This window comes from Copadichromis virginalis, linkage group LG8, assembly GCF_057382275.1.
Source record: "Copadichromis virginalis isolate Kocher_CV1m ecotype Utaka linkage group LG8, C_Virginalis_male_GT1.1, whole genome shotgun sequence".
Classification (NCBI taxonomy): Eukaryota; Metazoa; Chordata; class Actinopteri; order Cichliformes; family Cichlidae; genus Copadichromis; species Copadichromis virginalis.
In genome coordinates, this window is record NC_140625.1 from 12,212,424 (window position 1) to 12,224,294 (window position 11,871).

The 11,871-nt window shown below is 42.2% G+C and overlaps 2 protein-coding genes across 4 annotated transcripts; one reads left to right on the top strand and one right to left on the bottom strand.

The window, feature by feature from the left end:
• Positions 1 to 403: 403 nt before the first annotated feature.
• Positions 404 to 4,704, bottom strand: birc5a (baculoviral IAP repeat containing 5a). The gene is made up of 4 exons (XM_085465813.1): positions 4,344 to 4,704; positions 1,564 to 1,673; positions 903 to 1,020; positions 404 to 724 (listed from the first exon to the last, which is right to left on the bottom strand). Exons 1-4 carry the CDS (start codon positions 4,449 to 4,451, stop codon positions 632 to 634), a joined length of 429 nt encoding a protein of 142 aa, XP_085321939.1. The 5' UTR covers positions 4,452 to 4,704; the 3' UTR covers positions 404 to 631.
• faap100 (FA core complex associated protein 100) lies at positions 4,027 to 9,768 on the top strand. 3 transcript variants are annotated; one of them, XM_085465796.1, is made up of 9 exons: positions 4,027 to 4,086; positions 4,998 to 5,156; positions 5,424 to 5,542; positions 5,647 to 6,548; positions 6,734 to 6,893; positions 7,007 to 7,949; positions 8,029 to 8,145; positions 9,129 to 9,215; positions 9,425 to 9,768. In XM_085465796.1, the coding sequence occupies exons 2-9, from the start codon at positions 5,001 to 5,003 to the stop codon at positions 9,539 to 9,541; spliced, it is 2,601 nt and encodes an 866-aa protein (XP_085321922.1). In that variant the 5' UTR covers positions 4,027 to 4,086; positions 4,998 to 5,000; the 3' UTR covers positions 9,542 to 9,768. The 3 variants fall into 3 exon arrangements, with proteins under 3 accessions (XP_085321922.1, XP_085321923.1, XP_085321920.1); XM_085465797.1 differs by lacking the exon at positions 4,027 to 4,086 and having other exon boundaries at positions 4,744 to 5,156; positions 6,737 to 6,893; XM_085465794.1 differs by lacking the exon at positions 4,027 to 4,086 and having other exon boundaries at positions 4,745 to 5,156.
• The last annotated feature ends 2,103 nt before the right edge of the window (positions 9,769 to 11,871 follow it).

The window sequence follows — 11,871 nt, forward strand, 5'->3', positions numbered from 1 at the left end:
CCCTCCCCAAAATCTTTCCAATTGACTAATCAAATTGTTAAGGGGAATCGATATTCATTTCCGTTCTCAATTAATGAATGATCACACAGTAACAAAGAGATAAGAACCTGCCTGAGCAGCAGCAGCTCCTGTCTGGGAGGGACTCGGATTCACACTGAAACGCACACGTTTACGCAAAACACGGAGGGAGCAAATAGCGGAGAGTTAAGAGGCTGCACTCATTTGTGTTTGAGTAAAATACTTTAACCTCAATTTCAAGCTGTGGTATGGAGAAAGCTAGAGATGCAAAGGCTTATATAAATATAATCAAATCTAAATACATTATAAATACAGCCAGACCTTTTGAGTGGAGGATTCATGTTGCTCTAACAGACTACATCTATATTAAAGACACCATAAATAATTATGTTACAGAATCCAATATTTATTAGATATCAGATTACATAAAAACAGAAAGTGTTAAAAGATAAAAACACATACGTGAAAAAAGATGACATGAAGGCACACAAAGGAAACATAAAAATGAGTTTGGTGAGGAACAAGTCAATAATTCTGACAGCTACAATTATTCTCTCCATCTTTCTCAGATACACAAACGAGCTCATGTCATTCATCTGAATCTGTCGCTGTGTCACTCTTCTCCCATGGCCGTCTTGATGATGTCTGCTCGCCTCAGTTTGGCTGCCTCTTCAAACTTGGTGATGGCCTCATTACAAGATTTGTTCTGTGAGCAAAGAAGATCAACTGCAGATCAGTAATTAAGGCTTTGTTGTCATGGAAATAATTAGCAGACATTATTCTAGTCGGCAAAGTGTTCGCTCGTCAGACATATCCCAAAAAACTATTTAATAAATTGTTATTACACAAGACAACAGATTCGTGACTTCCTATAAAGAACGTACATTGATGAACTTGTGCCTCTCTTTCTGCAATCTGTAGAATTCCTCCACAGTCAGGTCTTCCACTTTTTTCTTCAGGGCAATGAAGTGGCAGGATGGTGAATGAGACTTGTGCTCCTTTCTGGCAAAAACAAGAGATAGATGGGAAAGTAAAGAGCTGTGGGCATGTAGTCACAAAGACTCCTAAATAATGCCACTGAAACACAAGTCTTGTTAATTATGACAATAAGAGTCAAAATGGGGGACCGGGGGTCACAGGCAAACTCTCGCACATTAAAGGAAAGGCTTATAGGAGTCAACAGCTGTTACTGGAGGAGAAAAACAAAAAAACAAAAAATAATAAATCACCAAGCCTCACCAAACACTCGTGTCACTGGATCGCTCACATGTTTTTATTACGAGTGAGCCAAAAAGGGGGAAATAACCCAGGGTGAGCACAGATGGTTCTGAGCTGTCATAAAATGTTAGCAAAAATCACTTGGCAATAACTTTGACACCAATTTGGCAACATGTTTGAAGTTTGCTTAATAATACTGAAGACATGCTGGAGACATTATTAACGACTTGTAAAAACAAGAACGGCTTAAATTTATGGAAGAAATTAACAACTATTGGGCAGTTTATTTTTTATTTCTGAGCCCAGTAATGTGATGTGTGCTCTTACTCTGGGTCATCCTCTGGCTCCCAGCCCTCCAGCTCTTTCAGGCAAAAGAAACACATGGCGATGTCTGGGCTGTTCTCTGAAGGTGTGTGAATGAAGCCGGCTTTAGCCATCTGCAGGAATAAATGAAGATGTCATGTTGCACGAAAAAAAAACAAAAAAAACAAAACTTCATATAGAGCTTTTCACACGTACCACTCGGGTTTATTTAATTAAAATGAGTCATTTAATATATTTATTACTCACTTTATTTTTTCTTTATTGTATGTCATCTAGACTTTAAGTTATTGAGCTCCATACTCCATTATATTAATCTTTTGAGACTGTACTGTATAAGCTATTTGTTTTGTCATAACACTACTACTACAAATAATAATGACAACAACAACTACTGACAGCAGCATTAACTCAAATAACCAGTCATTACAAATGTAGTATGCAGAGGCGCATCTCCGAACACACAACACATTGAACCTTGAAGCAGATGGGCTCCAGCAGCAGAAGACCACACTGGGTGCCTCTCCTGTCAGCTAAGAACATGAAACTGAGTTGCAGTTCGCAGAGGCTCATTAAAATCTCTGCTATAAAGTCTCAGTATCTGTTGTGGCATTCAGATCTCAGTGTCAGAATTTGGCATAAACAACATAGAAGCCTTCTGCCTCCTGTCAACAGTTCAGGTATGTGGGATATCTTCTTGGCTGACTTCGGGCCCTTTACTACCAACTGAGTGTCATTTAGGCAACACCACGGGCAACTGATTATTGTTCCTGTCAATGTCCAGCGCTTTAGAACTACTGATGGCTACATCCAAAAGGCTAACCCACCATGTCACAAGGCTTGAATTGCGTAAAGCTGTTTTTTTGAGCTTGACAGCGAGTTCACTGTACTCAAATGGCCTCCACAGTCACCAGATCTCAATCCAGTGGAGAGATTTTGGGATGTGGTGGATGCATCATGGATGTGAAGTCTACAAATATGCTATCATGTCAATAGGAACCAAAATCTCTGAATGTTTCCCGCACTTGGTTGAATCTGTACCACGAAGAGTTAAAACAGCTTTGAAGGCAAAAGGGGGCCCAACGCGATAGTAGCAACTTGTACCTAATAAATTGACAGTACATGTCCATAGTGATGTGACGTTCTGTATCGAGGCTTCAAAGCTTGTGTCGAGTAATTTAGGGGGCGTTTCCGCGATGCGCGTATCGAGGCTTGCCTCATTTATGGGAGGAGCTGAAAATGATGACGTCCGAAGCCTCGCTGCCCGGCTGTACCAGGTGACTGGTTCGTGAAGTGGTTCGAACTTTGCCGCGAGCTATGACAGCGATATAAACCCCTCAGACTTCATTCAAAAATGTGGGTGTTTGATGGAGAGTTGCGGTTAGTGAGAGTTTGGAGACAGTTTGGAGGTTTATGAGAGAAAGTCAGGAGAGAATGGAGCCAGCTAAGAAGAGGAGGATGTCCTCACCTGTGTGGGAACATTTTGATTTTATTCCTCCCAACAAGGTATGTAAATTTCTACAGAAGATGTATTTTCATAATACTGATGGTGCAATACAATTTATGTTGAGCTGTCTGTACTTTTGTACAAGGTGAAGTGTTTGCTATGTGCCAGGGAGCTGGGATATAACAACAACACCTCATCCATGCTTAGGCACTACAGAGCTTTGCATGAGAATAAGGGTAACGCCGATTGAGGAGCAAGACCAGGTGAGCCATCAAATGTCATGATAATATTACTAATATTAGTAACATTACTAAATGATATAACAATATTATACAACTGTAATAAGTTACGTGTGTGATTTTATATTTGTGCTTTGTCTTTATTGTCTTTCCTCAGGAGAACAATCTCAAATAGATGAAGACCTGGTCAGCATGGTGATTGAGGACTCCCAGCCATTTAGCATTGTGGATGACAAAGGATTTAAAAGATTTGTTAAATCATTAAATCCTAGCTATGTTCTCCCCACTAAAAAGGTCATAAAAGCAGTGAAAATGTAGTTTTTATAGAATAAAATGTGAACGGGCAGGACTGAGGCTCAAAGCCTCAGTGTGTAGCTGTCCATACCTCAACATTACAAAAGCACAACCACTGTCCACACCTCACCTCACAGTAAATGATCATTTCCATTTTAAGCATTTCCAAATAATCATTTTCCATACTGCCAGTATAAATATACACAGTATACTTCCATCACTACAATATACATGTTTTACACACTCCTTTTGTTGTTGACATTTACAGGCTGTGTGCAAAAGGCCACACTCTTCAAATTCATGCCAACTAATATTTTTACGTCCAGTAGGTGTCCTGCTAGAGCAAATGAAGCTTCAAGAAGCTTTGCACTGGGGTGAACCAATTGGACGAAGAGCTTCAGTGCTTCGTGAAGCTTCATCTGCCCATCACTACATGTCCATTACTATTTAAATTTAAGCAGTTTTAATTGGAAAAAAAATAACTCGGATGAATCAACAAGGAAAACAATAGATCCTTGCAGTTAATGTGTCGGTTTCAGCGCGTTAAATGTGAGAATTTGTCGTAAATTGAGTACATTTAGGTTTAGGGACTAGGAGCCAAAACAAGTGTGTATTTAGGCATACAGATGGGGAGTCAGAAGATTTGTATTTCATTTAAATCTACAGCTAAACCAGAGTTTAGCTAGATTGTATTTCATCTGAGCCGCTTTTCTTTTTGCTTTCACGCCAGCTGCTGTTGTACTGTTAGCATGTCAACAGTAAGGCGTCGCTCACCGTTTCCAACCTCAGTTTAAACGTTAACTCACGTTTTCCGGCGTGCACTTGCAGTCTTCGTCGAATGGCCACCCCCCATAAGTTTTTAACCTATTCTCAAAAAAATACATTTTGATGTTTTCCTCGTTGTATGGATCCATTGTATTCACTGTCGCACGAACCCGTGAGCTAAACTACAGAGCCTTTTCAAATTTCGACGACACTTCAATTCGGCTGTTTTGATTGGTTGCCCACCTTCTTCGTGTGTATATTAGGTAATCGTATGAGCACAAGAGCGCCATCATGTGTTCTTGACCGAGAGAAAAAATAAGGAAATTTATTAGACAAATGCGCTCAAACTACGTTTAAAATTTGACTCGACTTTATTTAAAAAACAAAACAAAACTTGCTCTCATTCATTACTCTCTACCTTCTACGTGAGCACGAGTCAACCTTAAGTTCAAGCATCCGTTATACTTGCGTCCCACTTCCGCTTTGTGGTCATGGGCAATGTAGTTCATTACGTTTATTGGTCGAAAGCACAACGCGCGGAACTTTGTGAGACAGTGTCACATCCTCTGTCAACAACCGGTTCACATAACCTCACATTAGCATCCCTCACTGAGCTGATAGTACCATTAAAGTGAGCTTAACGTGACATATGCTCATTCAGCGGCTTCTTCTTCTTCTTCTCCCCCCGGGTCCAGGTTATGGAGGGACGGTGTGCTGTCGAGACTTGGGCACAGTTTGGGTTTTCGGGAAGATCTTATAAAGTGAAGATCCTCTGTGGTTTCGGAACAGATGTTTTAATCTGCACTGGCACTGAAGAGATCTACGTGTTCAGTAAACGTGAGAGGAAAATCACGGCAAGTATCCGATTTACATGTATCAGACACAGATAAATAGATATAGATCTATGTACTTTATTTATCCCACACTGGGGAAAGTCACTTGTTACAACACCACAAGGGTCAGAAAGCAAAAAAGTTAACTAGAGATATATTAGGGGAAAAAAGATACTAATAAATCTAGATATCAATCAAATATTAAGCTATACTAAGACATAAGCTACACTGCAGGGCATATCTCTGGATTAACCATACTGTGTGTTGCTTCGTATTGTGCTGTTGCAGACTGTCCTCCTGTTACCTGCTGCTGTTAATGACCTGGTTGGAAACCAGGACAAGCAGCTAATCTATGTTGCATGTAGGAGTGGAGTTTACCGTGTAAACTTACAGTTTCTGCTACACAGGTATGAACCCTCATAGTTAGATTTCAGTAAACCTTTTTTAATTAATGCTGTTATTTCAACTCTGCTAAATTGCTCTTATGTAATATGACATTTCTCCTCTGCAGGGATCAAAGCTCTCAAGCTGATGCATCCTCCAGTCCAGCTGAACTGAAAATCTCCCAAGAGTGTCTCGTTGTTGGAGCAGATGAAGTGTCATCTCTGCTCCTCGTTGGCTCTGTGCTCCTGACCCTTTGCCAGAGAGATGCCTCCTGGCTGCTGACTTTGTACAAAACGCCAAAGCAAACGGCGTCTACTAGCCACAAGGAGTTTGGCTCGTTCCATCTGCCGGTGGCCTCAGCTGTGGACTGTGGCGCTGCTGAGTCAAATAGAGGACCAAGAAAGGGCTCTGTGCTAATTTGCATCCATTCGGGTGATGTAGAGGCATCGTCTTCCTCCAATGCTTCTGCAGAGTCAACTGTAGCTCAAGACCACTTCCACCTGGAGCCTCTCCTCTTCAAACTGTTATTTGGAGTTGAAGCCGCCCTTGCCAAATCTCCAGTCATCCTTTGCGGCCTGCCAGATGGGCGCCTGTGTTTCCTTCCTCTGCGTCTCCCGGGATCGCGCCTTCGAGTCCTGCACAGCCTGGAGCAGCCGGTCTGTTTTGTCGGTGCATCTGTTGTCACGGAAACGGGTCACGCACAGTGCTTGGTGGCGGCGGGCGAACAAGGCAGAGTGGCACTGATCAAGACTGACAAGGCAGGCTCAGAGGGGGGAAGCGCTGTGGCTGCTTTTACTGAGGGGTGTGTACCAGGGCCTGTATGGTGCGGCTGCATGGATAAAAGCTGTTTTTACTACAGCACTGGTGCAGATCTGCTCCGACTGGATCTGTCGGAGGGATCGTTTGCGAGAGAAAGCAAAGAAAGAGGGGAAGAGACATCTGGGACGACAGCGGCCGCCCTCCAGAGCCCCAGCAGTTTAAATGTGTGCAGAGTCATCGCCCTGGCTGAGCCTGCATGCAGCACTGCGGGTGAGCAGAATAGACGTGCTGACTTTGAATGGATTTATTATAAGTTCAGCTTCAATGTGCTCTTCAAGTTAGGAAACAGGAAAATGCACAGGTTCTACATGTTGTGCACTCATGTAATTCTGTCTTGTATTCTAATTTAAACTCTCAAACTATTTTTCCTAACTCTAAAAATGCTTCATGCACAGCAGGTGATGTACAGCTGCTTGGAGTGTCTGCCAGAGGGCAGCTCCAGAGGATCTGCTTACCTGCGGGGAGGGTGGATGAAGGATCGTCTAAGCTTCCTTCCACACAGGTGTCCCGCAGTGTCAGGGACCTCCTGTCTGCCATCGGGGATGTTTGTGAGAGGTATGCCCGTCAAGTATTTGATCGGGTGTGAAAGACGACATTTAAATAAAACACAGCAAAGATCTGTAAATATATATGTGATTTTTTTTTTTTTTTTTGCTTTCTTCATATAGAGCATCAGTGCTGAAAACAGTCATCAAATCCAAAAACCAGTTTCTGAGGCTTCTGAATCACGCCGTCAGCGTCAGTTTCCTGCTGATGGCAGACACAACTACTGATCTTCCAATTAAGGAGAAACCAATCAGATGTCATTTCGAGACTAGCTGGAGCAGACTGCTTCAGAAAGACTCCTTGAGCCTTGTGTGTTTCCTGCATAATTCAAGTCCATTTGTCCTGGAACGAGGCTGGACGCTGAGCATTACGGTGTCCCCTCTGTCTTATTCTTCCTCCCCAGCAGGAGAAAGCTCCTCCACTAATTTTTCATTCCCGTTTCACGACCTCCGTCCGGGGCAAACATTCAAAGCGTCTCTGCCTATCGCAGCTGCAGGTGATGCATCTTTCCCCATGACTGTGAGCTGCTCGCTCATCTTCTCGCTCTCGAGTCTTCTGGGAGAGGAGGAGGTGGCGGCGAGCTTTGCAGGCTTGCAGAGCAGCTGTATCAGTTTGCCCCTGTCCACACTGACAGTGGACTGGCTGCATGCTCTGCAGCTAAACAGTCCCACAGCTACTCATAAGATGGCCACAGTTCAGCCCAGCAGCGCCGCAGCAGATAGCATCCAGACCTTTTTAAGCTCGCGCCAGCTCAGGTGCAGCGGTAGAACGAACAGAGGAGGAGAAAGTGCTGCAAAGCCTGAGCCTGAGAAGTATTCAGCAAGCGTATGGGTGTCATCAGAGATAGTGAGGGATACGCTGAAGCCAAAAAAGAGTTCAAATTTGGATGCCAAAGAGTCGATACGAGACCCCGAAGATCTCTGCCTGTCTTTGCTTGAGCGACTGTTGTCTGAAGATACTGAAGGAGTGAAGATGGGTTGCCAAGGAGACAAGATTGCTTTGAGCACCTCAGTGGCCCACGCTCGTGGTCCAAACGGAGCGGCAATGAAACTGACAGTGAAAGAGGTCAATCGTTATCTAATATGATATAATCATATATTGGTATGTTTTATATCCTCATCGTCAATGCTCCTTTATTCTCCAGATAAACGTGGGGGAGGAGGAGAGCACAGACAAGGAGGCTACAATCGAGGTTCAGATCGAGAGCTCATCTTTAGCAGCGGTGTGTGGCCTGCACCATGCTGTGCTGCGCCGGATCCAGGTCCAGAACACACTTATATAACCTAAGCTAATTTCTGGCTAAACTTAGGTAGTTGCAGATTTTGAATATTTTGCATTCTTCTTTTTTAATGTAAAACTGTACAGATGTATAACAGGGATGTCAAACTCACTTCACATCAAGGGCCACACTATTTGATCTTAAGTGGGCCAGCCCAATCAAACTCCCATTTCTGTCATTGTAAAGTAGTTTAACTGCACATTTAATCCCAGAGATATGCTAATATAAGAAAAAGAAGTACAACTTCAATATTATCCCAGTTTTTCTGCATGATAGGGAAACGCTGCTGTAGCAAAGGAAAGAAATCTTTCAGTGTGACTATAAGGGGATAAAATGTAAGACATTAACAGAAAAGCTTCTGGTTGCTGATTGGCCCAACTGTTCTCCAATTATAAAGCAGATAGTTTTTGTTAATTCACAGAAAATGTCCTATTTTATTTTATTTCTTTTACCACGGACACAAGAATTCAATATTTATCTCCTCTTTCAGCTTTGCCAAACATGTCTAGATGGGCCGGATTGGAGTCTTATGTTTGACACCACTGATGCAGAACATACTGCTAGACTTTTGTGATACGTGCAAATTTGCCATTCCACCTTCCAGCCACTTGAATTGGCATAAATAGAAGGAGCGTAAAAATAGCGGCTCCCTAGTGCAGTGGTTCACATGTTAGCCTAACAAGCGAAAGATCCCCCGCTTCGATTCCAGGAGGAGACACAAATCCTTTGGGAAGGGGAGGGGAGGGCTGCATCAGGGAGGACGTCCAGCCTCACAAACACACTAAGAGCTGCGAGTCAGTGCTATGACATGGAAACTGGGACGATTCTTTTAACGTGTGCTGCAAACAGTGTGGTCGGTTTAAAAGGAAGCGTTATTGTGTCTTTGGGCTTGAGAACAACGCTTCATGTCCCTGTTTTACTTGAAATTCTTTAGGTTTGAATTTTTCCTCTGCTCCTCGACACAGACTCTGCTGCAGAGCGCCACAGAGAAAGCCGCCTCTACAAAGAATGTCCAGATTTTAGGATTAAGACGGGCGCTGCAGCGGGCCGAGGTAAGTGGGCCCGCGCTTGACGATTAATCCCATTAATGTCAAAGCCCTCCGTATCATTAAATACACGTAATTATCCAGCTATTTTCTCTTAGTTCAATTAATTGATTAGCAAGACTTTAGAGCTTTTGAGGGCTTGGGATGTCTGTAAGTGTGTTAAGATTAAAGCTCGTCTGTGTTTTTTGTTTCATGTGTCCTCTGTGCGTTAACAGATCCAGCAAAGTCAGATCTCAGGAGCCTTTGGTGAGGTCGTGTCCACAGTGCAGAGAGATCGGCTGCTTCTCAGTGTTTACCAAGAACTCAGACGAAATCCTCTGCTCATAGTGTAACACCTACACAGCTGCCCTCGCTTGTTTGGTGTTGTTGCGTAATCTGACTTTGCTGCCAGCCCTTTCACAGTGCAAAGCACATGTAATACTTTAGACTGTAAGATGGTTTCTATATGACATTTTACAGTATATTTTGATTTTGAAGAGGTTATAATTTGGTGATGTCTAATAATAAAGTTTCTCTTGTTTTTTCACATGACAATAAATTCAGTGAAGTATTTCTGTAACTTTGCTCCTGTTTGTGTTTCTACTCATGTAACTGTTTTAGTTTCCAAGTATTAATATTTTACTACACAACCTCCAAACAGGACTCGGTGCAAAATGTACATTTAAAACAACACAATACTGTGCATGTTACTTTAACCCTAAGTATAGTTTCCCAGATGGCTGCTCCTCCCTGAGCCTGGCTGTGTCAGAGATTTCTTCCTGTTAAAAGGGAGTTTTTGCTTCCCACTGTTGCCAAGCGCTTGCTCATAATGGGTTTAAAATTGTATAAAGACCACATAATTTGACAAGCTCCAGAACTGTCTTACAGGTGCATTTTTACAGTCTCCTGATATTTCAGGTGTGTGTGTGACACAGTCACTACATTGGACACTTTATTAGGCACACCTTGCTAGTTGATTGGGTTAATTAACCCCTCTTTTAACTTCCATGCTTTCATGTTGCTTAAGCCAAACTCTGACTCTACCAGATGTCACAGCAGAAATTCACATTCATCAGACCAGGTAACATCTTTCCAGCCTGATATTGCCCTATTTTGTTGAGTCCATGTGATTTGCAGCGTCAGTTTCCTGTAACTAGCTGACAGGAGTGGCACCGGTGCCGTCTTCTGCTGTTCGTCTTCTTCAAGGTCTGCCGTGCATTCAGAGATGCTCTTCTGCGTAGCTTGGTTGTAACGAGTGGTTATTTGAGTTAATTCTGTTGTTGGTAAAGCAGTTTGGTCTGACATCAAGAAGGCATTTTCACCTAGAGAACTGCCGCACACTGGATATTTTCTATTTTTCAGACCTTTCCCTGTAAACACTAATGATGGTTGTGCACCAGTAGATCAACAATTTTTAAGATAGTCAGAGGAGTCTGTCTGACACCAACAACCACGGCACATTCAAAGTCACTTAAATCACCTTTCCTCCCCATTCTGATATTCTGTTTGAACTTTGTCAGGTCATCTTGACCATGTCTACATACCTAAATTCACTGGGTTTCTGTCATGTGATTGGCTGTTAGATATTCTGTTTAGTGTAGGATCTGATGCGTTGTGCTTGAACATGGAATAAACATGGAACAGACAACTGATAGATTTCAGTATCGTTATGTTTTCAGCCAATCATTTAATCCACTGCAGAAAAAACACATTCCTGATATGTTTATGTGTGGAAAGTTGTCTGAGGAAAAAGTTGCCTATGCCTTTCTCAGCATTTTGCGATGGATTGTACATTTTGGACATAAAATGGGTAATCACAGCCATTTTAACTGACACTATAATAATTGCAGGGACTGAATGTTCTTGTGATGGATAAGCTTCCTAAACCTGGTCAGGGAGATGCAAGTCATTGAATGTTATTAGCGATCTACATTAACTGTCCCTTTAATTGCCCGAGACATGGAGCAATTTCTGTTTTAAAGCTCCGATGAGTTTTTAATATACAGACTCACACAGTCAGTACAGTGATTACAAACAGTTTACATCACTGCAATAAAACAGACTTCTAATGGATACAAACCGCAGAATAGTAATTGAGTTTAAATGCAATTATTTTTAATAACTTCATAGTTACTCATTTGTAGACCTTGCTGTGAGCGCTATGATATGAAGAACTCAGTCTAAGAAGTGAATCTTAGTGGTTAATTTTTCTTAATGTAGACCAGACAGAGAGAAAATTAAAAGGACTGCACAGGATTGCATTTTTTTATTATGTTGAAAACTTGTTTTGTTTATTTTTTCTTAGTCTGTATCATTTCTGATCTGTCCAGGGTGTACCCACACTTCAGGCTTCAGCCTCCTGTGGCTCTGAACTGGATGAGTGGAAGAGAATGGATGGATCAGTCATTTCTATATTTTACTTTTCTCTAGGACTAGCACAAGAAAAAGGCACACAAATGTACATTTGGAAACTAAAATACTTAGCACTTAGCAGATATTTAAATTACAGAGGTTTTTCTGTGTGAGTGGATCAGGCACCATGTCCTGCTGTTTTCCCCTCACCTGCTGCAGGTAAGGTAACACAGTACTTCTACAGGTGAAGCCTTAGTGTCACTGGCTTCTTTTTTAGGTTCAATCATAATGAAAAGGTGACTCCTAACCAGACTAGTCCTAATCATTATTA